This window comes from Miscanthus floridulus, chromosome 5 (genome assembly GCF_019320115.1).
Source record: "Miscanthus floridulus cultivar M001 chromosome 5, ASM1932011v1, whole genome shotgun sequence".
Lineage (NCBI taxonomy): Eukaryota > Viridiplantae > Streptophyta > Magnoliopsida > Poales > Poaceae > Miscanthus > Miscanthus floridulus.
The window spans coordinates 3,202,826-3,229,405 of record NC_089584.1 but is presented as its reverse complement, the minus strand read 5'-3'; the positions used below and the strand labels follow the sequence as shown (position 1 = coordinate 3,229,405).

Here is a 26,580-nt window from a genome sequence, read left to right as displayed (position 1 = left end):
CTTCCAAATAACAAATTCAAATAGTCCCTGTAGCATGGTCCATGACCTTCTCACTGTAGTTTTTTTTTTTTGTTTGGTTGGTGGAATAGAATGAGTCAGATCCATTACCGCCTCATTACTCTCAATATAATAATTAGTTTTGTATTACGAATGAGTTCGTTCCACTAAGATGATGTTTTGTTCACTCCCTGATAATGTAAACGACATGGGAAATAGATTGTAGGAGGAGTACTGGAGTAGGTATAGGACCGGTGATTACTTTATTTGTTTGGTTTGGTAGGGTAACGTTATTTGCAAAGCACGCGGAGCGAATCGCGGCGGCTGGTAACGCGATATCGCTCAGGAAGGGGAGGAATCACCACTGAATAGGCCCGTATTTGATTGCGGTGTGAACGTAACCATACACAGTATTGCTTTCCGTTCCTCTCCGTAATTAGATAACGTTAGAACCAGAAGTCCAAACTCATGATACATCATTCCATCTAGAATAAATTGATTATCCGAACCAAATAATGTGACTCAAACCATCTCGTAGCACAAAAGACAGCGTGGAACACGTGGTTAGCAATATCAAAACCATCTCGTAGCACAAGCAATAGACAGAACGGCTTGTCTCCTGCATTTGCATAAGCAGGCAGCCTTTAGGCTACAATAATTGGCCAGAAGGCCCTCCGAATAACTAGTGACACTGTACACATGTTACCTTGGTCCCAGATGACTCCACAGGAGGAGACTAAACAAATGTTGCTTGGTAGATCTCCCTATCAAAAATAATGGGAGCGTCCAGCCGTTTTCACCTAAGGGCCGGTTTAGATCCGAAATTTTTAGTAAAATGACACTTAGCAGTTTTCGTTGTTATTTGATAATTAGTGTCCAATCATAGTCTAATTAGGCTTAAGATTCGTCTCGTGGATTTCGTCTAAACTGTGTAATTAGTTTTATTTTTTATTTATATTTAATACTTCATGCATGCGTCCAAAGATTCGATGTGACGGAGAATCTTGAAAAAATTGGCATTTTGGGAGGGAACTAAACAGGCCCTAATAATAGGCTAGCAAGGCTGGCGGCGGCGACCAGATTATTAGCCTGTTCGCTGGGTTGTATTCGGCTTATAAGCCATGACTTCTTATCATCCAATGAACAGTATTTTTCTCTCAAACTAAACCAGCCAACAGTATTTTTAGCCATGGCTTATCAATCAAATAAGCACAAACGAACAGGGCATATACTGCTGAGCCACTCGTCGGCGATGTACTGGTTCGCCGCCTCCGTTAGGTGGCCAGAGCCATCCCAGAAGAGACGAGCAGACGGATTCTCGCACGTGACTGCGCCCGGATCGCCGCAAGCGATCACCCGGCTAGAGTCATCGTAGCTCCCCAGCCCTCCACAACAGGCGTCAAGAACATCCTCGTCGAACCCTGCAACAAATTCCTATAGTGAGAACGACCGGCCATGCAGATCGACAGATTGTTGGAGTACGTCCTGTTAGGTTGATCTCCACCAACTTGGCTCAACGGTCAATTGAGCCCTTGATCCGCGCCTGATCGAGGCTGTCTAATCGTTCCATGGTTGGTGGGCCCCCGTCGCACAGCGCCATAAAAAGAAGGTGGGGCCGAGGCACAAGGCACGAGATTCACCTGCGCCACTAGAACCCCACCTACATCCTAACCCTAAATCGATCTAGATAGGCGGCGCTGCCAGCGATGTGGAGCACCGCCACTGGCCACCGCCGCCTCTGCACCGCCGACTTTGCACCGCCTCTCTACGACCGCGCCTCCACCGCGTCACCGACATCGACGCGATGGCCAGCTCGTCTTCCTCGAAGGCGGACGATGATTTGCTACTCCGCATCCCTCTCTCTATCTGTTTCCTCGCACTAGATCATGTTCTAGGGTTTACTCTATATCCTAAATGTCAGTTTGACCCGCTAGATCTATGATTAGTGGATCCTATTAATCCATCAATGGTATCAGAGCCTTACTAGGCGTAGATTTAGCCTTTTGGGTAGATCAGAACGAGAAATTTAGGAGGTGATTCAAATCGGATCGAACTCCAACCCTAACCCTAACCCTAACCCTAACCCTGACCCTGACCCTAGAAGAATGGATGGAGAGGGGAGGGACCTATCCGGTTTTTTTTGCCACCATCACCACCGCCGTCGCGAGGGAAGAAGCCCCACCGCCGCCTCGCCGGCACGCGGGGAGATAGCAGAGCCGTGCTCGTTGTCGTGCGTGCGAGCCCTGACCGAGGCAACATCATAGGACCGCTCAACGGTGGCGCGCTCACCCACTAGGGAGCGCGCGCTCCGGCGAGGGGACCCACGGCGGCGCCGCACTTCTTCTCCGGTGTCTGCTACACTGAGGGCTGACAAAGGAGAAAGGGAGAGGACCTAGGGTTTACGGCGAGCCCCACCGCAGCGCGCACGGGGGACTAGGGCACCGTCGCCCAGACCGCTCGACGGCGGCATACTCAGCCTAGGGTGAGCGCGCGCGTCGGTGAGGGGACCGACGGTGGCGCCGCTCCGCTGCTCTTTTCTTTCCGTGTGCGACGAAGAGAGAGAAGGCGGGGGAAGAAATGAAACTAGGGTTTGGGTGATCGCCACGACGAGGGGTTTTTATTCCGCTAAGATCGTCGCTCGACCGTCCGATCGCGATGAACGGCTCCGGGCGCTCGGGCTAGATTCGGCCTAGGCAGGCGAGGGAAATCCTGACCCAGGCCCAGGCGCGGGGGAGCGCGGCACGAGCGGCCGCCGCGGGTCGGATTTCGCTGCTGGGCCGCGACAGCGCGCAGCGTGCGAGTGTGTTTCGGCCCAAAATTCACAATAAAGTTTACGAATTGTTTTATCATTTTCATAAGCATTTTTTTATTATTTTTGTCTAGTTTAAATCTATGTCAAAATTTGAACCAACAAGATAATTTTTTTAGAGAGTAGATGAGTACAATAAAATGCTTATAAAAAGTAGATAAATTATTTTTTTATGTTTCCGCTGCAAAGTTAATGTTTATTATCTTCTAATTAAATTCGAATCAACAAAAGAATTTAATTTTGAAGAGCAGTTAAATTTTATTCAGTAAATTATGATATTGTTATTTTTCTGACCAACGTTGATAATAGCAATATTATAATGATTTTTCATGAGGTTTTCCATGCATTAATTCTATTTCTGTCCAACGGTGATGTAGAAGAATGTTGTATGTTTTAATTTTGACCAACATTAAATTAAGGCATGCAATTATTATGTTATATTTTCTCACTATCTCTGACGTTGTTTTTCAGGACTCAACCCTATGGCATTTATTTCGCACATACAGTCTCTCGAAGGGGACAACTATCGGGTATGGTGAGAGAAGTATGAATTAGCACTTGCGCTGTTAGAAAATGACCTAGCGCTTACCTCTCCATGTCCTACTGAGCCAGTGGACCCGATGAGAGAAGAAAATGAGACTGATGCTGATTTCACTGCTCGACAGCGAGATTATGCAGAAGTAAGGATGAAATATGATCTCAAACGTAAGAAATGGAACATTTCAAATGCAAGTGCTTGATGGTGGCTAAGTCTACTATTTCAGATGTGATAAGGGGGTCTATCCTAGATTGTGACACCGCCACAGAGTATCTCAAGAAAGTGAAGAGTCAGTTTACTAGCTCTTCAAAGGCTTATGCTAGTCTCTGATCAAAAAATTGTTCAATAAGAAATACTCTGATGGCGGGATAAGAGAGCACATACTGAAGATGAGCAACACGGCTTCTAAGTTCAAGCCAATGGATTTGGGGCTCAAGGATGAGTTCCTGATTCATTTGGTTTTTGCTTTCTTGCCTAAGGAATATGAAACTTTTATTGTAAATTACAACATGCGGCTCGATAAGTGGGATATTGAGAAGCTCATTGCAATATGTGTTCAAGAAGAGGAGAGGCTGAAAAGCTCATAGGGTAACTCTGCTAACCTTGTAAAGGACAGCAAAAAGAAAAACTTCAACAAGAATACCAAACCTCAAGGGAAAGCTCCTTAGAATGACCACCATTAGAAGAACAACAATGCTCAAGTTGAAAAAGGATCAGTGTAAATGGTGCAAGAAGCATGGACATTACCAGAGGGAGTGTCCAAACTTCCTGAAGAGCCTTCTGAAGAGAGGTGAGGACTATATTACATTTATAGATGAGTCCTTGTATTTAAGTTATGCAAAATCTACTTGGTGGATTGATTCAGGTGCAACTGTTTATATTGCAAATTTATTACAGGGATTCCATACGAGGAGGACCCTGCAAAGAGAAGAAAGAAGAATTAAAGTTGTAAATAGAGTTGAAGCTGAAGTTGAAGCTATTGGAGATCTCTCTCTAGAATTATATGATGGTTTTATACTTCAGCTTTCAGATATTCTTTATGTACCCTCTTTGCGTAGAAACTTGATAAGTGTTTCAAGACTAGATGATGATGGATATGATTATCATTTTAGAAATGGCAAATGCCAGATTGTGTTTAATAATAAGTGTGTTGGTCTTGCCTTTAGACAAGACAAACTTTATTTGTTATCACTTTCTGAGAATGTGAATGATGTGAGCACTAAGAATAAGAATGCTTCCTCATCTATGAATGCAAGCAATAAGTGGAAGAGAGTTTATGATATATCATCAAAATTATGGCACTGTCGTTTAGGCCATATTTCGAGGGGAGAATAGAGCGATTGATTAAGAAATCAATTCTTCTGCCTTTAAAATTTTTAGATTTAGAACAATGCATTGATTGCATAAAAGGAAAGTATGTTAAGAAAATAAAGAAAGATGCTAAACGATCCTACGCTTCGTTTGGCATCTTTCTTTATTTATCGTTTGGTATCTTTCTTTATTTTCTTAATATACTTTCCTTTTATACAATCAATGCATTGTTCTAAATCTAAAAATTCTAAAGGCAGAAGAATTGATTTCTTAATCAATCGCTCTATTCTCCCCCTCGAAATATGGCCTAAACGATAGTGCCATAATTTCGATGATACATCATGAACTCTCTTTTTTACCTGTGAAAAGTGTGGATGGTTATGATTCATTTATAACATTCACAGATGATTATTCTCATTTTGGCTACATTTATCTAATTAAAAAAAGATCAGAAGCATTGGATAAATTTAAGATACTTAAGGCTGAAGTAGAAAATCAGCACAACTTAAAGATTAAGGTAGTAAGATCCAACCATGGGGGAGAGTACTACGGTCGACACACCCCATATGGCCAAGTTTCTAGACCCTTTGCAAGGTTCTTACTGGAAAATAGCATAGTTGCCCAGTACTCTACACCGGGTGAGCCTCAGCAGAATAGAGTAGCAGAAAGACGTAATCGTACCTTAATGGATATGTTGAGAAGTATGATAAGTTACTCTACATTACTGATAAGTTTATGGATGGAGGCGTTAAAAGCCGCCATTCATACTCTTAATCGAGTGCCAAACAAGTTGGTGCCCAAAACACCATATGAGTTGTGGACAGAAAAGGAACCCTCACTTAATTATTTATGTATGTGGGGTTGTCCAGCTGAGGCCAAAGTTTTTAATCCAAACATAGAAAAGCTAGACTCCAAGACAGTTAGTTGCCATTTCATTGGCTATCTAGAAAAGTCAAAATGTTATCGCTTCTATTGTCCTGACAGACATACGAAGTTTATAGAAACAAGGCATGCTGTGTTCTTGGAGGATGATATGATCAGGGGGAGCATAGTAGCGCGAGAAATTAATTTTGAAGAGAAGCGGATATACGTGCCCACTCTGATGGTTCAGGAGCCATTCTTTATGCTACCTGTTGTTGCTGTACTAATAGTGCAAGACACTATAGTAACAACACCTGTTGTTAGTTCTCCTGTGGCAACAATGAATGAACATGAGGAACCTATCGTTCAGGATCCCACAGAACCCGTTGTCACACATGAGGAAAGAGCAACAACCGACTCATATAGAACAAGCGTCAACTAACGAGGCCCCTGGAAGGTCTCAAAGAGTCAGGAGATCAGCCATTCCTGATGACTACAAAGTCTATGATTGTGAGGAATTTCAAATGGAGGGTGATCCCACCTCATTTGAAGAAGCCATGAGAAGCGCTCATTCATCAAAGTGGCTTGAAGCCATGCAAGATGAAATAAGATCAATGAATACTAACGGTGTTTGGGACTTAGAAGTAATTCCTAAAGGAGCCAAGACAGTAGGCTGTAATTGGGTCTACAAAACTAAACATGACTCCAAAGGGAATATAAAAAGATTTAAAGCGCGACTTGTGGCGAAAGGCTTCACGTAAAGAGAAGGCATAGATTAGAGTGAGACATTTTCTCTAGTCTCATGTAAGGATTCTTTTAAAATTATAATGACGCTTGTAGCACATTACGATTTGGAATTACATCAGATGGATGTAAAGACGGCGTTCCTAAACGGGGATTTGGAGGAAAATGTTTACATGGCACAACCGAAAGGTTTTGTTATGGAAGGAAAAGAACGTATGTGATGCCGCCTAAAGAAATTTATTTACAGGTTAAAACAAGCATCAAGACAGTTGTACTTAAAGTTTGATAGTACAATACGAAAGTTTGGGTTTCAAGAAAATATAGAGGACAACTACGTGTATGCAAAGTTCAAGAATGAGAAATATATTTTCCTAATCCTGTATGTGAATGACATCTTGCTCGCTAGCAGTGATGTTAATCTACTACTAGAAACGAAGAAGTTCTTGTCCTCGAAGTTTGATATGAAGGATTTCGGTGAAGCTTCGTTCATTCTAGGAATAGAGATTCACTGAGATAGAGAAAAGGGGGGTTTTAGGATTATCACAAAAAATATACTTAGAAAAAGTTCTAAAGAAATACAGTATGCAAAATTATAAGCCTTCACCTGCTCCCATAGTCAAGGGCGATAGATTTGGGGAATTCCAATGTCCCAGGAACTAATATGAAATCGATCAAATGAAAGTGGTTCCATATGCTTCAGCTATCGAAAGTTTACAGTATGCTCAAGTGTGTACATGCCCTAACTTAGCATTTGTTACCGGATTACTTGGCAGATATCAGAGTAATCTAGGAATAGAACACTTGAGACTAGTAAAGAAAGTTTTGCGTTACTTGCAAGGCACAAAAGGTCTCATGCTAACATATAGAAGATTTGATTCCCTACACATAGAGGGGTATACAAATTCAGATTATGCGGGAGATGATAGAAAGTCCACGTCAGGGTACATATTCACTCTCGTAGGAGGAGCTGTATCGTGGAAAAGCTCAAAGCAAACCGTCACTACATCGTCTATGATGTATGCCGAGTTTGTAGCATGTTATAAGGCCATAAGTTAGGTGAATTGGTTGAAGAAATTCATACCTGGGTTGAAAGTGGTAGACGACATACATAAGCCACTCAAGTTATACTGCGATAATAATCCAGCAGTATATTATGCTCACAACAATAAATCAAGTGGTGTTGCCAAACACATTGACATAAAGTATTATATTGTGAAAGACAAAGTACGGGATCATATAATTAGTCTTGAGCATGTAAGTATAGAAAAGATGCTCGCAGATCCACTTACTAAAGGCATACCACCCAATGTGTTCAGAAAACACTTAGCCGGCATGGGTTTGAGGGAAAGCCTATAATTCCTAGATAATAAGGGCCTAGTTGAGAATTTGTTTTAAAACAGAGAGGTGCATTGTAGCTGTTAAATCTAATGATAACTGACCATGACGATGAGGCACGCTCTATGCACTGATCTGTGATGGAATAGGAAAAAGATAAAGTAAGTTAAGTTTAAGTCATAAGGTAAGATCAAGGGGTAGAATATTAGGTTGATCTCCACCAATTTGGCCCAACGGCCAATTGAGCCCTTGATCCGTGCCCTGATCAAGGGCGCCCAACCGTTCTATGGTTGGTGGACCCCCGTCACACAACACCATAAAAAAGAAGTGGGGGACGGGGCACAAGGCACAAGATTCACCAGCACCACCACAACCCCACCTACATCCTAATCCTAAGCTGATCTAGAGTGGGAGTGGTGCCAGCGACGGGAAGCACCGCCACCGGCCGCCACCGCCTCTGCACCATCGCCTCTGCATCACTGACTCTGCACCACCTCTCTATGACCGCGCCTCCACCGCGTCACCAACACCGACGCGATGGACAATTCGTCTTCCTCGAAGGTGGCAGATGGTTTGTGTCGGTGTTTCGAGTAAACACCAACAAGTAAATTTGTATTATTGCACGTCCGGCCTGGAGGGTGTGCTAAGAGGACACAAGCTTTATACTGGTTTGGGCAGAATGTCCCTATGTCCAGTCTGTTGCTGCTGCTCGTGTTACTAGCACCGAAAGTTCATAGTAGGGGTTACAAACGGGTGAGAGAGGGATAGGTCCCAAGTCTCTGGTGGAAAGAACAAATGGATGCCGAGAGCTCGGTTGCTGCTTAGCTATGTGTTCGAGGTTCGATGCTAGTGCGGTGAACCGATGCCCCTTAGTGGGATGCCCTGCTTTCCCTTTTATAGGCCAAAGGAAAGCATGGGTTACAATGGGAGAGAAAAGGAGAACGGGAGGCAGAGGAAGTCCTGCAGGGTCGCCGGACCTTTCTTTTCCTCCGTGCAGGCCCCGCTGATATGGCAGGTGGTGATAGGGATAGCCCCACGCCGGGCGCCTGTCCGCTGACACTGCCATGCCCTGGCGTTGTTAGCAGGGCGTAACGTCCCGCTCCGCTCTGGCGGGCGGTGCGGCGAACCAGCGAACTGGTCAGCGGCTGCATAGGGAGTGGGCTGCATAGTGACCACGCGTCCGTCACTATGGACGATGTGAGTTCCCTGAAATGACATGTCACAAGGATGGGTCGTGTTGAGACGTGACCGCTCCCTGCACGGTGCCAGAAGTTTGACCTTGGGTAGTACTTTCTGGCCCGTAGTGGTTGGCGGCGACGTGAGCTTCTGTTAGGAACCGTGTCTGAGGGATCGGGTGAGGCAGAGCCAGCCCTTAGAAGTCGAACGAGGCAGAGTCAGCCCTCAGACGTCGGGCGAGGCGGAGACAACCCTCGGGGATCGGACGAGGCTGAGCCAGCCCTCGAGAGTCAGCCTGAGGTGTTCCCAACCCTCGGAGGTAGGACGAAGCGGAGCCTGCAGCCTTGGTGGTTGGACGAGGCGGGGCCCACCAAGAAATGTAGTCGCATTCTTGACCGCTCTGATGAATTAGCATTGATGGGTATTAACTCTTCCTCTTTAGGTACCCTACTATTGGTTCCCGACAATTTGCTACCCCGTATCTCTCTCTTTCCTCGCACTAGATCATGTTCTAGGGTTTACTCCATATCTTAAATGTCAGTTTGACCCGCTAGATCTATGGCTAGTGGATCCTGTTAATCTATCATGTGCTTGCAAGGATGCAACGAGTTGCGGTGAGTAGTGAGTACTGACCATACTTGCCCGGCGACTCCACCATCGCCATGACGGGGCTGAAGAAATCGGCGTAGGCGAGCTCGACGTCCGGGTGGTTGTCCCGGATCTTGGCTAGGGACTCTTGCAACAGCGTGTTGTGGTGGACGAACAGCTCGTTCAGCTCCTTCAGGCACCCTGTCCGGGGGTCGTAGCTTGCCGTGTCGGCACCGGCGAATAGGGCGAGGATCGGCGGTATGCATCCCGCCGAAAGCGTCCCGGAAACCACCAAACTTGTCGCCCCGTGCTTGATCAGCCTCTGTACGTCAACTAACCACCGTAACCATTGCAAGTCACTGGTGAGAGGAGTCGATCAGTGAGTGATCATGAGTGAGTGGTTACCTCGATGGCCATGGAGATGGTGCTGATGACGTCTGGAACCAATGCTTTGACCTGCTGAACGCTCCCCCCAGTGTCCAACAAGAAGCTATCGTAGTCGTTGATCCCGATCTCTACCACGAAGAAGAGCGAGCAGCCGAACAACTCCAGGCACTCTGCGTGCAGGCAGCGCATGCAGATTGTCGTCCATCAGTTCCTCTGTTCATCGTCAGGAACAGGGAGGAGATAGAGGCGATTCACCTTTGAGCGTGGCGCAGAGCGAGGTCTTGAGCGACTCGAACCACTGCAGCTGCATGCTCAGGCTGACGTTAAGAGGGAACACGGAGTCATCCCCGTCCGCGTCGACGGCATGCTCAGGCTGACGTTAAGAGGGAACACGGATACAGACGAACCGCGAAGTTGGGGCCGTGGCGGAAAGCAGAGCTCTCCCTGTCCCCGTTGCGCTTGCGCGCGAGGAAAGGAGGGACGAGCGGCAGGCCCAGGCTTTCAGCTGCATGCGGGCGGATCGGAGCGGCGATCGGTCAGTTGTCTGTATCCGACGCCGGACAACGACAATGGATGAAAGTAGGGCACGCGGGCACGCACCGATGAAGTCGATGACGAGGCGGCCGTCGTAGTAGCGGCCGGTGGGGCGGCCGAAGAAGGTGGAGCCGTAGGGCGGGCGCTTGTCGGGGTCGGGGATGCCACACCATGCGTAGGCCACGGGGTTGTTGCCCGTGTTGGTGTAGGAGTCGCCGAAGCTGAAGATAGAGTCGTAGCGCCGCCCGATGCCGACGAGGGAGGGCGCGCGGCGGCAACAGCCTCCGACGGCGGCGGCGACGAGAGGAGCAGGAGGAGCAAGAGCGGGACGGCAGCGCGGGCCAAGAAGAAGTCGCCCATGTCGCCTGCTGTGCCTCGTGGAGCCAACCTGCTGGAGCGAATGGGGGGAAGCGGTGGTGTTGATGTCGATGTTTTATTTACCAGAATCGCGCGCTTGCGAGCTGGGTGTTGAATGTTGATGCCGGTTGCCGGAGCAAAGGAAGCCAAGAGAGTGCTTGCGAGCTGGTTGGTGGGCGCGTGGGTGTTTGTTTTTTTGAGAATTATGTCAGGGAGCAAAACATCCTTGACATAAATAGGAGTGTGTTGATGGAGAAAGCGAGTGTCACCAATGTCTGGGCTTTCGTGCCACACTAGAGACTAGTGATTGGGCCGGCTTATAAGCCGGCTGATGCTGTTTTGTTGTGAGAGAAAAACACTATATTATGGCTGATAAGCATGGCTGATACGATCAAGCGAGCATGATGCAGTAATTTCGGTGTCAGGAGAATTAGGGATAACAATGTAACGTCCCGGCTACAAATTCCACCGGGCTACCCATCAGTCGCCCTGTTCAACGGTTTGACAAAACCGGCTGCATAACCCGTCTACCCAGCAAAAGACTTCGAGAGCCTTATCCGGTCACGGTTAGAAACCATCGAGACCCATGGAAACCAAGAAAAAAAACTCTAGTTAAAAAAAAAAAAAAACTGGCGGCGGTGCCGCAACTGCGACGCGAGCACGGCGGCGGCGGGCGCGAGCGATGGTGGCCGGTAAGCTCAGGCGTCAGGCTGCATGCCTGTGCTGTCTTCAGTTCGGTTCAGAAGCTTCAGAATGCACGCGCGCCTCTTCACAGTTCAGTAGCCAGCAGTTCACCAGCTGGTGCGTTCTCTGACGTTTGAATCGCAGCAATCCAAAGCAAAGCGAGGAATACGGCCGGTGGATTGGACCAATAGATGCAGCTCGCCATTGGCTTGGTCGGTGATCCCCTCCGTAGCATTGGCCAACACTGCAACCGGAACCACAGCGTTCAGCTAGTAGCAGTACAGCGACAAGTAGCGTGTATTAGTGTATCACGAGGCAAATTCTCTTCTCATGTATTCAGGATTTCAGCACTGGCGGTTTCCGTTTTAGAATGAGAGTTCACCGGATGGTTTGTACGACGGGAAGGTGACGTAGCAAGGGCAGTAGCTTCTGCTGTTCGTTGCCTTGTCGGTCTCGAACGTGCAATCACGAGGCTGCCACACAAGAGATAGAGGTGAGCATCAACGGTATTCATACGACCACCTCAAAGCTTATGTTTAGGTTCCTTTTATCTTAGATATTATGGTCCTTTGTTAATAGTAATTCTTGCTTATGCTAAAGCATACTATACTCCTGATCCAAAGTTGAGCTCTTCTCTTACTATCATACAGAGTTTATGTTCCTGTTTCAACTGACTTGACTTAAATTCCTAGTATTGTATGCAAGGACTAGCATTTTCCAGAAACATTATTATTAGTTAATGTTGGAACAGCAACCTTTATGTAACTCAAAAAAAAAAGGCAAAGGAAAAAAAAACTGACATAGCTATGACTGACAGAAACTACCTACCTGATACTCCTTGGGGAAGCAGAGCAAGTTCTTGAACTGAGCCATCCTTACAAACAAGTGATGGCATTGCCCCAAATGCGTACTCAATCACAGCAACAATATGTCCTACGGCGTATCTTCTGCCACCTGCAGGCCGAATATGTGCTTTTCTCAGGGCTTTCTGCAAGACAAGAACAAGAACTATAGTAAAACATAAGAGAAATTTTACAGTCTCACAAACATTGTGCAAAGAGCATGGCGTGTTGAGACGAGATAATAACTAACCGTAATGTTGTATTTGCTGTAGAGATAAAGTGCTGTGGAGAAGTAGTCATATTCATCCTGTATTTCAGGATAAGCACAAGTTCCATGAGTTTCTGCCAGAAAAAAGAGAATAGAGTAGAAAGTTAGGAACAGATCTTGAATGACACTATATCTGTAAAACAACGAGATATAACCAGACTACTTAATGAAACTAAGAAGTAATTTAGCACCACAGTTTTTTCTGCCAATAAGTTCAGAAATTGCATACCCCACTGGAGAAGATCCGGCAAACCATCAGCACATGCACACAAACAAAAGAAACCTTTGGTCAGCACCCAGCATATGCATTGTTCCCGTAGTCAAATCTTAAAAAATCCCAATCACGTCATGCACCCAAAATGGCCCCCTTCCACCAAAGCAGGTCAACGAAGAGCAACAGTACAGGGATGGCCAGTACTTCTCTAGTATCGGCATCAGCATTAAGATCTGTGGCAAAGCAAATCAAGCACACTGACATGGCAAACTAGCAGTAGTTCAGACATTTTGTTCTAAAAAAGTTTTTTGCAAAGCTGGCACCTTATTGATGTTGAATATGGCGGGTCTGCAGCATGATGGCCATCCCCATAGTTGTACTGTGGCCAGAGACCATCTGTTCAGACAAAATGATGATAATAAAATGGCTATCAGCTTTTATTAAAAAAAAATGGCTATCAGGGCTACTTGGATGCAGTTGTCTTAGTCTACATATTACTTTGAGATCTCTATTACTTTGGTGCCGATGTGCAACCTCAATGCATACACATGCTTCAAACTTGCAGTGGAAGCTATCACCATCAAGGCATCAACAATGCATTTCGGTGTAAAAAATGTTTAGCAGGAGTTTATGTCTGACGGGAACCAAATCAACAAATGGCTCATCAAAACAACAAATCAGGCAGGTAAACTATTTGGAGGCCGTTCACTCTTATTGCTCAGAAATTCTAAACGTCGACCACTTCAAGTCAACAACTGATCAAACAATTGCTGTGCGCATTTATTTAGTCCTTTTCTTTCTTAATATGACATTTCCATTATCATACATGAGATATTTAGTACTTGGAAGAAATGGTCTTACGGCACTTGAATGTGCAACCTCAATGCATACACATGCTTTAAACTTGCAACCGAAGCTATCACTGTCACTGTCACCAATGCATTTCGGTGTCAAAAAGTTCAGCAGCAGTTTATGTCTGACAGGAACCAAATCAAACAATGGCTGATCATAATCACAGATCGGGCAGGTAAACTATTTGGAGGACGTTCACTGTTCCTGCTCAGTGATTCAAAACGTCCACCACTTGAAGTCAGCAACCAATCAAATAATTGCTGTGTGCATTTTATTGAGTCCTTTTCTTAATATGACAATTTGATTTAAAATACGCGACATGTTTTGTGTAGTCCTGACTCCAGGACAGATATATGAAATAAAAAGTTCGGAAAATCATCTACAGCATAGGTCTCTAAATCAAATGAGCTGATGGGAGCTCTAATGATTGCTGCTTTTTTCTTCAGCATCTCAGATCAAACTACTAGTACTAGTAAACAAAGCGACCAATATCATAAGAATTTCACAAGATATACGTTCAGCGGCCGAATGGGGGAAAACAAGTGGTTTGCGTGGGCTTACGAATCGTGAACTATTTAAGAGGCTTCGATCTGCAGAAAATGTCAAGGAAAACCAAATGAGCTCGCTTAATCGAGTTCCAGCAGCGACAGTGCGAATATAGAGGGCAGGCGAAATGGTACCGGCAGCAGCCATTGGTGTCGCAGCAGTTGCTGCTGGCCCGACGGCTGATGGTGCCCGGCCACTGCAGCGCCAGCACGTAGTAGTCGAACCCCGCCCACCGCCGCTTCCTGCTGCCAGCGCGCTCGGGAGCAGCACCACGAGGCAGAGCAGCGAAAGCGGGAGGAGGCGCTTCTTCTCGCGCCGGTGCCGCCGCGTCTCCATCACCCCGCGGCCGCCGTCGCTTCCCGAACGGAATCGAGGCTTCGTGGCGCGCGTCTGGATCTGCCTATGTATACTACAGCAAATCCATCAACTGCTGCAAGATCGCTACTTGAAATGGTGTGGATGGCTTGGAGAACATGCCAGATATCAGCAACGAGATTACGGCGGGATCGATTAGTTTATATTTAATATAAGGGAGTCGCTAAAATTCAGGTGCCTGAATCATTTCAGGCGACGGTTATTGCACATGTGTTATGTTAAAATTGCAGCTTTAGTTTATCGTAATTTCTGTAGACCGTAATCTGTAATTTTCAGGTCTGAGAATAAAAAACCCGCTAGACAAAACCATAGACCTAAAAAAATTTGATCTATGTTGACACAAAGACAATTAACATTGTACAATTGTTTTCTGTAGGTAGACAAAGAAAAAAAATACATATAGTATGACAAAAAAATAATTAACAAAACAATCTAGTTGCTACTAGCCTACTAGTACTACTCAGCACGTTAATGATAGGAGCATGAAATCCATCTCTTTTGCCTCATACATGCTCCGTCGCATAGCTTCAGCATTCGCAGGTGCACGCGTGTTGCAACAGCGTCCGTCGCTCCGACCGTGCACTAGCTTTTCTAGCACCACGGAACGCACCAGTGATGGCACGAGTGCACGGCGTCGCCTGAATGGACTTAAAAAAATCAGGCGACTGATAGATAGGAATTGTGTTAATATAATTTCGCATCGGGAAGATTAGTTTTTGCTTGCGGATCGCTCGTGAAGCATACACACGCTAGGCGAAGCTACGGCAGCTACGACTACAAGCACTCCTCTTTTGGGTTTCCCTTTCCTTTTGCCTCCATCTATGGACGATGCAAATGTGTTTCATAACGGTGGCAGCAAGCCACTGACATTAACTGAATTGTTCCTTTTAACCATAGTCATGCCTAACTAACCGAAGGTAAAGTTTTAATGATTAGATTTAGAGCTCAGTAAGAACGACACAAGGATCTTTTTGATATGGTCGTCATTAAAAAACACGAGTCAAGGTGCGGATTGGTACGGTATCCAAACGTTCGGCATCCTGGATGGTTGGTTCAGGAGTCCGAATATAAATGAGACTCCCCAAATGTAAAATTTATATTTGAACCCTGACGAAGAGATTCTCCTTAATGGATCCTCTTACGGCATATTCTTTGGCGTCGTAGATACACGGTAATACCTTTTGATGTCATCGTTTGCCACCCTGAATACTCAGTCGTGGAAGAACAGTAGGCCTAGATGGAGGTTGAAGAAAAGAGGTCTGTCGAGGAACATCGCCTGCCAAAACTTGCAAATTCAAGTGGCTTGCATATAACGATGCATGCACCGATGCACACAGGAGATATAGAAGTATATTACTATAGATAACACCAGGTGTAACACGTTTGATAAGCAAGTTGACTAAATTTTGGGTGGGCAAAGATGCATAGTTCATAACACAACCCAAGTAACATAATATTAGGGTCTTATACTATATAAAATTTACCAACTATTCCTCTCCAGCAAACCCCTTCCAAAGTGCACCACCACAACACATATATGTTTTCTGGTTGCAAAACTTTCCCAACCAACAGTCTTAACACCTTCAGCCAATGCTTACTCATTTAAGCAGAGGCCGCCTCCTACTTGTTGATTTCCGCATGAACCTACATCAAATTAAATAGATTATAATTTGACAAAATATACCCAAGAAGAAAGAATAGACCATTTCGACCAAGGGGAAGAGCATTCATGTAGTCCGCAGTGAAACAATAGGGCAAACAAAACTTCAAGCAATCTATCGTTTTAATAGTAACTACACATTCAAGTTGGATCTGGTCAAGACCTTATTACTCACTCAAGACCTCTTTTACTTGTTTTTGGGGACTGACATAGGCCATATGTACTTTGATTATTACTTATCAATAGTTAAATGTATTCTAGCAAAATATATACTTATTAGAACTGGAAGAAATGGAATTAATATCGATGACATATTTAGTATAAGACAAATGCAAATAATTTAATGTAGTGGTAAAAAAAATGAAGTTTAACTGCGCACATGGAAATGGTGGTGGCATTAAGCAAATAAAAAAAGAAACTCTTGTCCTACAGAAGCATCTTAATACCCACATGTAGCAGAATTTGTCTGGGACCTGGTTGAAGATGCATATCCTCTACCACTAAATTGTTAAGGCAAAACTTTTCCAATAACTTAATAAGCCATCAAACAAACTAAAAGAAAATTGTAAATTGTTTTTACCTTTTACTACAACACTTCTGCTGTTTTCTTGAAGAAAAAAAAACTTGCATCGCATTCAACTCAACTAAATTAAGTTTTGTTCCAACTACAGCAAGAAGCCCCAAGGTTTGTCATCAACTCACGCAGAACAGTGCATAGTGACACTTGTCACTATCAAGCTCTTCGTCCTAAATTAAGTGCACTAAGTTGCTAAGTTAGTTTTTAGTTTCAGACCATCCTAAACCAACAACTATTATGATCACCTGATCAGGCCTTTAGATCTTTACACAGTATTTTGGATACCGATTTGGCTTGGAATGGGCAAACACCATTCATTGGATGTCCATCTGCTGCCCCTATATTGGTGAAGGCGTTCACTAAACCAACATATAATCCAAATGTGCAATCTTAACTCTTGGACATCATGCCATAAGTACGAATAAATGAGACTGACAGACACATTTTTGCCTATAAAATTCAGATAAGTTATAAAGCTCGTTCATAGAAAAAAAAAAAACAGTCACGACCTACATGCAACAAAAATTCACACTCTTTTCCCGACCAAGGATCGGACTGCAGCCTTGAGTTTTGTTTTAGCCTCAATAGAACATAAAACTTGGCCTTAACACCCAGAGCAATTAACACAGAAACGCGCGAAAACAGTACAAGTACCTGTAGTTTTGAGATGTTTGGAGATCCCACTGGCGATGCAGCAGCGCATAAAACCAACGTGCCTCTTCGTATCAAGCTTCACCACTCCTTGCAGAGTCCCTGTACTTGCATCAACAGCGACTCCCATCTCCACCGATCGAATGCTGGTGCCTTTGGACAACAAATAAACCACATCATCATCATCAGCGATGCTCATGGTGGGGTAAGCCATGTGAAGACATCCCAGGGACAAGGTTGCCTCTGTGGCCTTCTCCTCCTCGGTGCCGCCGCTGCTCATGAGTTTACGCAGCAGCTCATAATGCCTTGTGTTGTCAGAAGGGAGGTTGATGTCCTCTGAACGGATTGTGCATCGACGATGCCAGCTGTCCCATGACGTGATTGGGATAGGCATACTCCATGTAGTCATCTTCCAGCTACCAGGGACCAAGGAGTATGACCGCGGAAGTTTTTGGTGGTTCAGCCATTCGTAATAGGAATCAGAATCGGATGTGGAGGCAATCCAGGTCACCTTAGTTGGCCGAGTGATCTCCATCTCGACGTACTTGATAGTGTCTTTGCTCTGGTTGACAGCGATGTCACGACAATAGTACGGGCAGCTATTGAGGAATTTACTCCAGTTGCCCTTGGCTGGCAGGGGCAGCGGCATGTCACGGAGCTTGGGACTGTCTTCCAGCAAGTCGCAGAGAAGTATGCCTCGCCAGAGATCGACAAAGCCAACTGTACCTTTAGCACCCCCGAGCGTGATCACCTTCGTCGTCAGATGGTACATGAGCCTCTGTGCTGAGTCAGGAATCGGGCACACGATGTCCCTCTGGGGCTCCTCCACGGGCACCCGCTGGGAGGTCCAACTCCCTGGCTTGCCGTCGGGTCCAGAGTGGTATAGGTGGAGCATGAAAGAAAAATCACGGAGCGGCATTCTGATAGTGGCCACAGCGAACCTGTTGCCGTACCCCAGTATGGCGATCTCGTTGTCGCTGAAGCATTCGGGATATGGGTTCGGGAGCAGGTACAGCTTTGATTGTTCAGGGTTCAACTTGTAGACGAAGTAGTCGCTGTGACTCGGAATCATTCTGGCCATGGGATCGCGCGGCACGCGGAGGAGGACGAGGTCGGCGTCAGCGCTGATTATCTTGGGCGCCAGGGACAAATCCGTGGGTTCCACTTCTAGACCCGGGCAGTGGATGAATAAGTAGGAGAGGTCTGGCGGGTGGGCGGCGCAGAAGGTCACCTCGATGGGCAGGTCGATGCTCGTCTTGGAAGTGGCGGTGGTGGAGTTGGGTCGGCCGGTGATGTAGCTCTGGGTGTCGAGCAGGACGAAGCTTGGGACATCGTGGCGGCCCTTGACCTCGGAGCTCGCCATGGGGTCCGATTGATCAATCCACGATCAAATCGGAGAAGAGCCGGAGCTTCACCTGGATTTGGGATCTTGGGTTCGCAAGGCGAGAGCGGGATGAGCCGGCGGCGGAATTTGGGGGCGGGGATTAGGGTTACGAGGTTCGGGGTAGGCGATGGTGATAGCCCCTGTCTGTTCTCTTGACAGCTGTCCAGAACGGACGCCTCAAATTTCGATCTTGACGATCGAGGTGGTATATTGGGTGCAATATTTGTCGAAGAAATATAATACGCTCGAATTATTTTGGCTCGACGTTTGTAGCCCCTAATTCCCCAGTGCCGCCACCCAGCCCAAGCCCATGCATCCGAGCGCTTGATGCTGGCCAGCCAGCCGCCGGCGATGTATCGGTTCGCCGCCTCTGTGAAGTGGACGCCGTCCATAGGATTTCATGGCGCAGCGATATGGACAAACGGGCTAGAGCGGAGTAGCTAGGCCCCCCCTCCCACCGCCGGTGGCCACTCTGCCCCCGGGTCCACCTTAGCCCCAGTCGCCAGCGGCCACTCCGGCCTCGCCGTCCACCCAAGTCACCCCCACTTGGCTCGCCCCAATGGCGCAGGGTCCTCCGTCTGAACGCGGTTCCCTGTCGCGTCGGTCCTGGGCCGATGAGGTAGAGGAGGAGGAGGCTTCCATGGAACTGGATTCCCTGCGCGGCCGCTTCGTCGGGTCATCGAGCCTCAACCCATTCGCGCCTCCCTTGTCACCGACTCGGAGGCATCGACGGACTCCGAGCCTCCCTCCCCGCCGCCTTAGGGCAGGGGCAAGCAGGTCGCGGAGCCGCGCAGGCGCCGTTCGAGGAGGAGGCGGCGTCTCCCTGCTTCAGCGCCCAACGGAGGGTTCCTGGCTGACACGCGCCGCACCCATCCGCAACCCTCTCCGCCGCAACACTGTCCGCCGCGCCGCCACCTCGCCTCCATCATGGTGCACCCCGCCCGACCCACGGGCACACCCGATGCGGATGGCTACTACCAGGTGCAAAGCCGCCGTCGCTGGCGCCGGCGTGCGCCCCCTAAGCCGGCGAAGCCTGTCCCCAAGAACTTGGTCGGCCTGTGCTTTAACTGTTTAGCAGGGGATCATGTCAAGGCGGATTGCATCTGGAAGGCGAAATGTTTCATCTGCAAGCAGCCGGGCCATGCGGCCAGGGATTTCAGGTTTCAGCTCCGCCACAGGAGTTGCAAACGTGGCCGCTCGCTGTCCCGCCCCAACGCCCGTCGCAGTGCCGCTCCGCGACGGTGCGCGGAGCAACGACGGGCCCCGGCACCGTCGTGCGGTGACGACACGGCATCTGCTCGCTCTGCTCGACTCCGGAGGTTCCCGGCGGGGACGTCGCGGGTGCCATGCACCCGATCTCCGATCGTCCGCCGGCGGAGGGCCGTCACACGGAGATTTTCGTTATCCCTCGCTCTGCGGAGCTGGAGGCAGCCGAGGAGGAGCTCTCCCGCGCGCTGGTCGCGGTCGTGGGAGGCACGCGGCCTGAGGTCACCCCGGCGATGGTCCGCCAGCTTCTCTGCGGCCACTTTGGCTTCGCGGCGGAAGCCTTCTCCGTCCGCCGACACGCTCCTGAAGACTTCATTGTGCGGTTCGGCAGTCGTGGTGTTGAACAACGCACCTCCGCACCCTCCCTTCACCCTGATCTGGCGGCCATGGAGACGCACGTCCATGGCATCGGCGGGAGCTTTCACGTTCAGGGTGCTTGTTGGGATGCGGAACGTTCCTGCCCATGCGAGTTCTTCGTCGAAGGTGGTGCCCGAAGATGATGACCGCGAGTTCTTCGTCGCCGCTTGGTGCATCCACCCGCGCCTCGTCCCGGACGAGAAGATTATGGCCATTCCGGAGCCGCTGTTCCTGGGCGCGCATGAGGACATGACGGAGCTCCCTGCTCTCCGTTACCTTGTCCGGTGCCGCGTCGTGGAGTACCAAGACTGGTCTGTTCCCCGGCACTCTTCCGATGATGACGACGGGCATGGACGAGCCAACGACGACGATGATGACAATGGCGACAGCAACCATAATCGGTACCACCCCGTCCTCGATACTGGTTCTCGTCATTCGTCGTGGGTTGCGAAGTCGGTGCGCCTCGCTGGCGCTGGGGACGACGCGCCTTCGCTGGGCAACGGTCGGGGGCTCACCTTCCGTGCGCGCCGGACCGTTCTCGTCGGTGCGTTCTTGTGCCCGGTCATCGGGTCGCGTGATGTCGGACGCCAGGCGGCGGTACTGCGCGTCTGGCGGCCAAGTCGGCCTTCCGCGACCCCCAGCCGGAGAAACAGGCAAGGCGCGTCATGCTGAACCGGTGGAGGGGAAGACCCGAGGACATGGTGAGCAACACGCCGGACGACAAGATCGCCACCAAGCTTTTCCTGAGCCACTGTCGTCCTCCAGAAGGGAGGCGATGCGAGTGCTCTTCCCATGCGTGGTAACCGCTGGGCGCGGACCATGTCCAGGCTAGAATGAGCGCCTGCCGCCGCCGTCGCAACACTGGTTCCCATGAGTGCCAATCACCTAGTCATCTGGGACGCACGAGGCTTGAATAGCCGTGCGCGTCGTAGACTCGTAGTGTAGTCAGAGATATTGTCACACAGCAGCGTGCTTCGATAGTCTGCCTGCAAGAGTCTAAGGTCGCTAATTTCTCTGTAGCAATGAACAATGAAATAGCAGGAAACGATTTCGACTACTTCTGCCTCCCCGCGGTTGGCGTGGCTGGGGGCGCTATTGTCACCTGGCGCCGTGACCTGTGGTGCGCAACCTCGCCGTGCGCACGTCGTTTCTCTGTCACCATAAAACTCACGGCGCTGAATGGTCACGGGGAGCCATGGTGGCTCACCAACGTCTATGGACCTACAGCGAGAGCGGACAAGGCTGACTTTCTTCAGGAGCTGCGCGACTTCCGGACGAACTGCCCCGGCCCCTGGCTCGTTTGTGGCGACTTCAACTTAATCTACAAAGCCAGCGATAAGAACAATGGCAAGCTACACCGTGATCCCGTTCACGGAGGAGGAGGTGGCGAGGATTGTCCGGGATACCCCGGCCGACAGGGCTCCGGGCCCGGACGGATTCAATGGCGCGTTTTACAAGGCTGCTTGGGAGATCGTCGGCCCCGATGTGGTTCGGGTTTTCCACGCGCTCTGGGAGGTGGACTTCAGAAGCTTCTACCACCTAAACGAGGTGCTGCTCCACAAAACAAAGGCGCCGGACGGCCTCAAGGACTATAGGCCGATCAGCCTCATCCACTCCATCGGCAAGTTGTTCGCCAAGGGCCTAGCACTTCGTCTGGCACCAAGAATACAGGAGATCTTTAAGATCAATCAGTCTTCCTTCATCCGGGGTCGGCGAATTCACGAAAATTTTCGTGCTGTTCAGCTGACCTGCCGGTGGCTGCATGCTCGGCAGTGTCCCACGATGCTTCTCAAGGTCGATCTTGCTTGTGGTACTCGAGCACATAGGCTTCCCTCAGCGGTGGCGTGACTGGATTTCAGCCATGCTGGGAACGGCGAGCACTAAGGTGCATGTCAACGGACGCCCTGGACGTCGCATCTGTCATGCCCGCGTCCTCAGACAAGGCGACCCGCTGTCGCCGTTCCTGTTCATCATCGTCATGGAGGTACTGAACGCGCTGATCGCCGCAGCTGATCGCCGTGCAGTACTTACTCCGTTGCCGGGGACTGCGATCAAGTACCGTGCATCCATTTACGCCGACGACCTGGTCATCTTCCTAGCGCCATCTGCTCAGGACTTCACCTGCATCAGACACATTCTCGAGCTCTTTGCGGGGACATCTGGACTTGCCACCAACCTGGACAAATGGACGATCACCCCGATACGTTGCTCCAGCGACGGCGTCGAAGCCGTGCAGCGTGTCTTCCCCTGCAGGCTCCAGGAATTTCCTACTAAATACCTGGGAGCTCCACTGTCGCTTTCTAGACTAAGCCGCGCCAATGAACAGACGCTTGTCGACGCGGTGGCCGCCCGAATTCCGACCTGGAAAGCTGGCCTATCGACTACTGCGGGGAGAGCAACTTTGACGCAAACGACGCTCTCCGCGATCCCAGTTCACGTATCCATATGCTGCAGCCTCTCGTCATGGGCGATCGAGGAAATCGACAAGAGAAGGCGCGTTTTCCTTTGGGCGGGCACTGAGTCCGTCGCCGGAGGAAAGTGCAGGGTGGCTTGGCCCGTCGTCTGCTCTCCGAGGGAACATGGCGGCCTTGGGCTGCCTGATCTCAGGATCCACGGCTTCGCACTTCGCCTGCGCTGGGAGTGGCTACGGCGGTCTCAACCCGACGCAGCCTGGACGCTCCTGCCTTCCAAACCGGAGCGGGCGGTCGACCACATGTTCAGGGCGTCGGTCACCGTCCAGGTGGGTGACGGTGCTACCGCACGCTTCTGGACTGATGCCTGGCTGCCGGACGGTGCTATCTGCCGCTTTTGCACCTAGCCTCTACTGTGCGGTCGGGAGTCGTAGGCGCAACCGTTCCGTCAAGGACGCGCTGACCAATCGACAATGGGCAAGAGACATCACCGGCGCGCCGACTGCCGCCGTTCTTTGCGAGTATGTTCAGCTTTGGGACAAGGTCGACGGCATTCAGCTACAGCCGCACGCCACGGACCGCTTCCTCTGGAAGTGGACTGGAAACGGCGAATACACAGCCTCCTCGGCGTACCGGTGCCACGTCCAGAGCGGTGGCGAATACTCCACCATCGCCATGACGGGGCGGAAGAAATCGGCGTAGACGGTGCGGGCGTGCCGGTGCCACGTCCAGAGCGGTGGCGGCCCCAACGGCGAAGCTCGCGCAATGACGGAAGCGACTGATGACGTCGTCGCCTGCCGGCGAATTGAAGGGGAGGCGGCGAACGGCGGGCCTAGGTAAGGCGGCACGTACGCCGGCAGCTCCAGGCTCTCAGGTGCATGCATGCATGCACTCGAATGAAACAAAAAATCGATGACGATGACGAGCTCGCTCGTGTCGACGTGTCCGTGATACGGAACGTGCGCGGTTGCAGGCGCAGGACACGGAGGCGCGGGGCGCGGCGCGGTGTGAGTACGTACCTGGGAAGTCGAGGACGAGCCTGCCGTCGCAGTTGCGGCCGGTGGGGCGGCCGAAGAAGGTGGACCCGTAGGGCGGGCGCGTGTTGGGGTCGGAGACGCCGTACCATGCGAAGACGGCCGGGTTGTTGCCCGTGTCGGCGAAGGAGTCGCCGAAGCTGAAGATGGAGTCGTAGCGACGGCGGTGTCGGGCGGCGGAGGATCGGGAGGCGGTGGTGGCCGCCTCTGCCGACCCGAGGACGAGGAGGAGGAGGAGCAGAACGGCACAGGCTGGGACTGGCGACGTGATCTGCGGCATCTCTCGCTGCTGCGCGCATGCGTGCACCGGCGACGGCAAGGTTGGAAACGACCTTACAAGCTGTTTGGTTCACCGGAATGTAACGTAATCAGCTTACAGAAGGTAATAACAGGATGTTTGGTTGGGCCTGCTCCTGTATCAGGTACCTGTAATCCAATTACAGCCCATTCATTCCCGATCCCAACCGTCCCAGACCGTTATCTGCGATACCGCCGCCGCCGCTCGAGGCCTCGAGCGCATCTCCTTCCCCCGCGTCTCCGTTCGACTGCAACTCTCCGTCCCCGCGCCTCTGCCGGCTCGAGCTCTCCGTCCCAGCGGAACCAACTTCGTCGGTGACCACGCGCGGCCTGTGAGCCCTCTCTTGCTCCTTGCTCTTCCCTCCCTCTCTGCTTGTCACTTGGAAGATCATGTCTCGGCCTTGTCGCCGTCGACCATGCCTCTCAGCCGTCTGGAGAACTGTCAGGAGCTGCACAAGTTTGGTCTTGGTCTTGCTGGAAGCAGATGAAGCGCTAGGCGCTGAGCCTGAAGACAAGCCCTCGGTCTCGATCTCGTTGTTTATCTAATTCCATTACGTTTACGGTCGGAAACCAAACAAAATCAGGAATCGTTTAATTTGTTTCCATTTGCGGCGGCGTCTTCTGTTACTGTTTGTGTTAACGTTTACATAATGCAACCAAACAGCACCTCAGTAACTTCGATCAAGAGCATATTATATATAAAAACTTGCGTGTGCATCAACTGGATGCACATAGAAATTAAATACGATACGATGCGTAGCAGGGTAGTTCTTGAAGATTTTTCTAGATTCCTCGTTTCGGATCGGATCGACGAGAACAGAGAAACAGGGCATACTGTACCTCAGAACTGAAATAAGCACGACAGCAAGAGCGCCCTGGTGATGTTGCAGCGGCGGCGTAGTACTCTTCTGGCGAGCAACAAAGCCGAAATAGAGGATATCAGTGTAGGAGATTGGATTGAAGCTTTTGTTGGATAAAATTTTGGGTACAAAATCTCAATTCCTATCAATATAAGCAAGGAAGGATATAAAATCACGTAATGTTTGTTTCTGCTGATAGGATCGCTCGACGATTTGTTTGTTTAGCATCTTTGCATTTGCATGCGGCAGAAGTAGGCCACGGATCACGAGAACTGCTTCATTGTTTAACAATTGGCAGGAAAATAAGCTCACGAAACATTTACCGTAGTTGACATGGTTATTGATGATCGATCCGGATCGGATGGATTGGGATGGAACCCAGATCATCGAGATTCCAAAGACAGCTCGCGGCATTTGACTTAAATTGAATTGTAGAGAGCCTACAAGCTAGCAATCTCGATGAGCGAAATATTGGCTAGCAAAAAATACGATATATATAGGACTAGCGAAATATTCAGTATATGTACTGCTATTATTTGCATCAATGACCTGATTTGCATCACTGGCTCAACTATGCTGAACTGTACTGTTTGCTGGAGAAAACATTCCGGAACAAAGTTAACGACATACTCAGTCCTATTCCTTGCATGTTGTCAAGCACAAGAGAATAGAAATCCTTGCGCTTACAATACCCCTCCCAGCAATTTGTTCCCCAAAACATGGTGTTTTCCTACTCTCAAAGAAGTACTGGGAGGAATAAATAAGACCGTCTCCAACCGTTTTCAATAATTCATTTCCAAAATATAGAAGATAATTTTATATCAGGAATCCTATACTATTTCTAAATTATCCCAACCACTTTTATATATTTTTTTCTCTTGTACATTTGCATCAGAAACCCTTTTCACTATTTATTCTTTTTCACGCCCTTCCACCTTGGGAGACCGATACGCGTGTGGTCACAACCAGAATTTTAGACTTCTCCTAGTGACGTGGACTTCTCCTAGTGTGTTTTAGCATTCAAAATTTAGTATAAATTTTTCTTACCATGTGCTATGACTAGTGGTAGTGTTTTACTAGTGAGGATTTCCATGTGCTATGACTAGTGGTAGTGTTTTACTACTATTTAAAAATACTAGGAGAATTCCACCATTTTGGTATTGGGTAGACGCATGGATCTTTGCTCGCTTTGGGTGATTTTTTCAAGTGCAAAAAGATTAGGAGGTGGTATTAGGAAAAGGGTAAAGTATATTTTTCACCCCTCAACTTACACAAGAGTATGAATTTTACCCTCAAACTATGAAACCAGACAATCTACACCCTCCAACTTACAAAACCAGACACTTTACCCCCCTGCCCTGTTCCACCCTGGTTTTTGCGCTGAACAGGTCGTCTAAAAGGGCTGTGCAAAGAGGCCGGCCCATTCACTCCCGTCCCTGCTGCCGACCCCCACGAAGAACCCTAGACCAAGCAGCTGCTGCCCGACGGGCGACGGCGCCTCTGCTCGCTTCCCTCCGACGCCGCCCCACTGTCTCCCGTGCGGCATCGCCCCACCGTGCTCCGCGCCGCGTCACCCCATCGTCCTCCGCGCCTCCCCTCGCTTCCTCCCGACGCATCGGCCTAGCGGCAGCGGGCAGCGGGTACACGCGCGCCGTGCGCGCTACG

The 26,580-nt window shown here is 49.3% G+C and overlaps 2 protein-coding genes and 1 pseudogene across 2 annotated transcripts; all 3 read right to left on the bottom strand.

The window, feature by feature from the left end:
• Positions 1 to 1,194: 1,194 nt before the first annotated feature.
• Positions 1,195 to 26,461, bottom strand: LOC136454138 (GDSL esterase/lipase At5g45910-like). The gene is made up of 8 exons (XM_066454676.1): positions 26,344 to 26,461; positions 24,896 to 24,963; positions 23,744 to 24,098; positions 10,154 to 10,251; positions 10,002 to 10,119; positions 9,765 to 9,916; positions 9,405 to 9,681; positions 1,195 to 1,418 (listed from the first exon to the last, which is right to left on the bottom strand). The coding sequence occupies exons 1-8, from the start codon at positions 26,459 to 26,461 to the stop codon at positions 1,195 to 1,197; spliced, it is 1,410 nt and encodes a 469-aa protein (XP_066310773.1).
• Positions 10,283 to 14,379, bottom strand: LOC136451163 (ribonuclease 2-like; annotated as a pseudogene).
• LOC136451346 (uncharacterized) lies at positions 15,836 to 18,764 on the bottom strand. The gene is made up of 2 exons (XM_066452055.1): positions 17,310 to 18,764; positions 15,836 to 16,062 (listed from the first exon to the last, which is right to left on the bottom strand). Exons 1-2 carry the CDS (start codon positions 18,667 to 18,669, stop codon positions 16,013 to 16,015), a joined length of 1,410 nt encoding a protein of 469 aa, XP_066308152.1. The 5' UTR covers positions 18,670 to 18,764; the 3' UTR covers positions 15,836 to 16,012.
• Positions 26,462 to 26,580: the final 119 nt, after the last annotated feature.

Bases quoted from the DNA above. Each gene is read 5' to 3' on its own strand.
- LOC136451346 (XM_066452055.1), bottom strand. From the start codon at position 18,669: ATGGCGAGCTCCGAGGTCAAGGGCCGCCACGATGTCCCAAGCTTCGTC. The intron at 16,063-17,309 runs GTACTTGTACTG...AATTTGATGTAG, and splicing joins CAAACATCTCAAAACTACAG to GTTCATGCGGAAATCAACAA.
- LOC136454138 (XM_066454676.1), bottom strand. From the start codon at position 26,461: ATGCCGCACGGGAGACAGTGGGGCGGCGTCGGAGGGAAGCGAGCAGAG. The intron at 10,120-10,153 runs GTTCGTCTGTAT...TCTTAACGTCAG, and splicing joins GCCACGGCCCCAACTTCGCG to CCTGAGCATGCCGTCGACGC. The intron at 9,917-10,001 runs GTGAATCGCCTC...GCCTGCACGCAG, and splicing joins GCTCTGCGCCACGCTCAAAG to AGTGCCTGGAGTTGTTCGGC.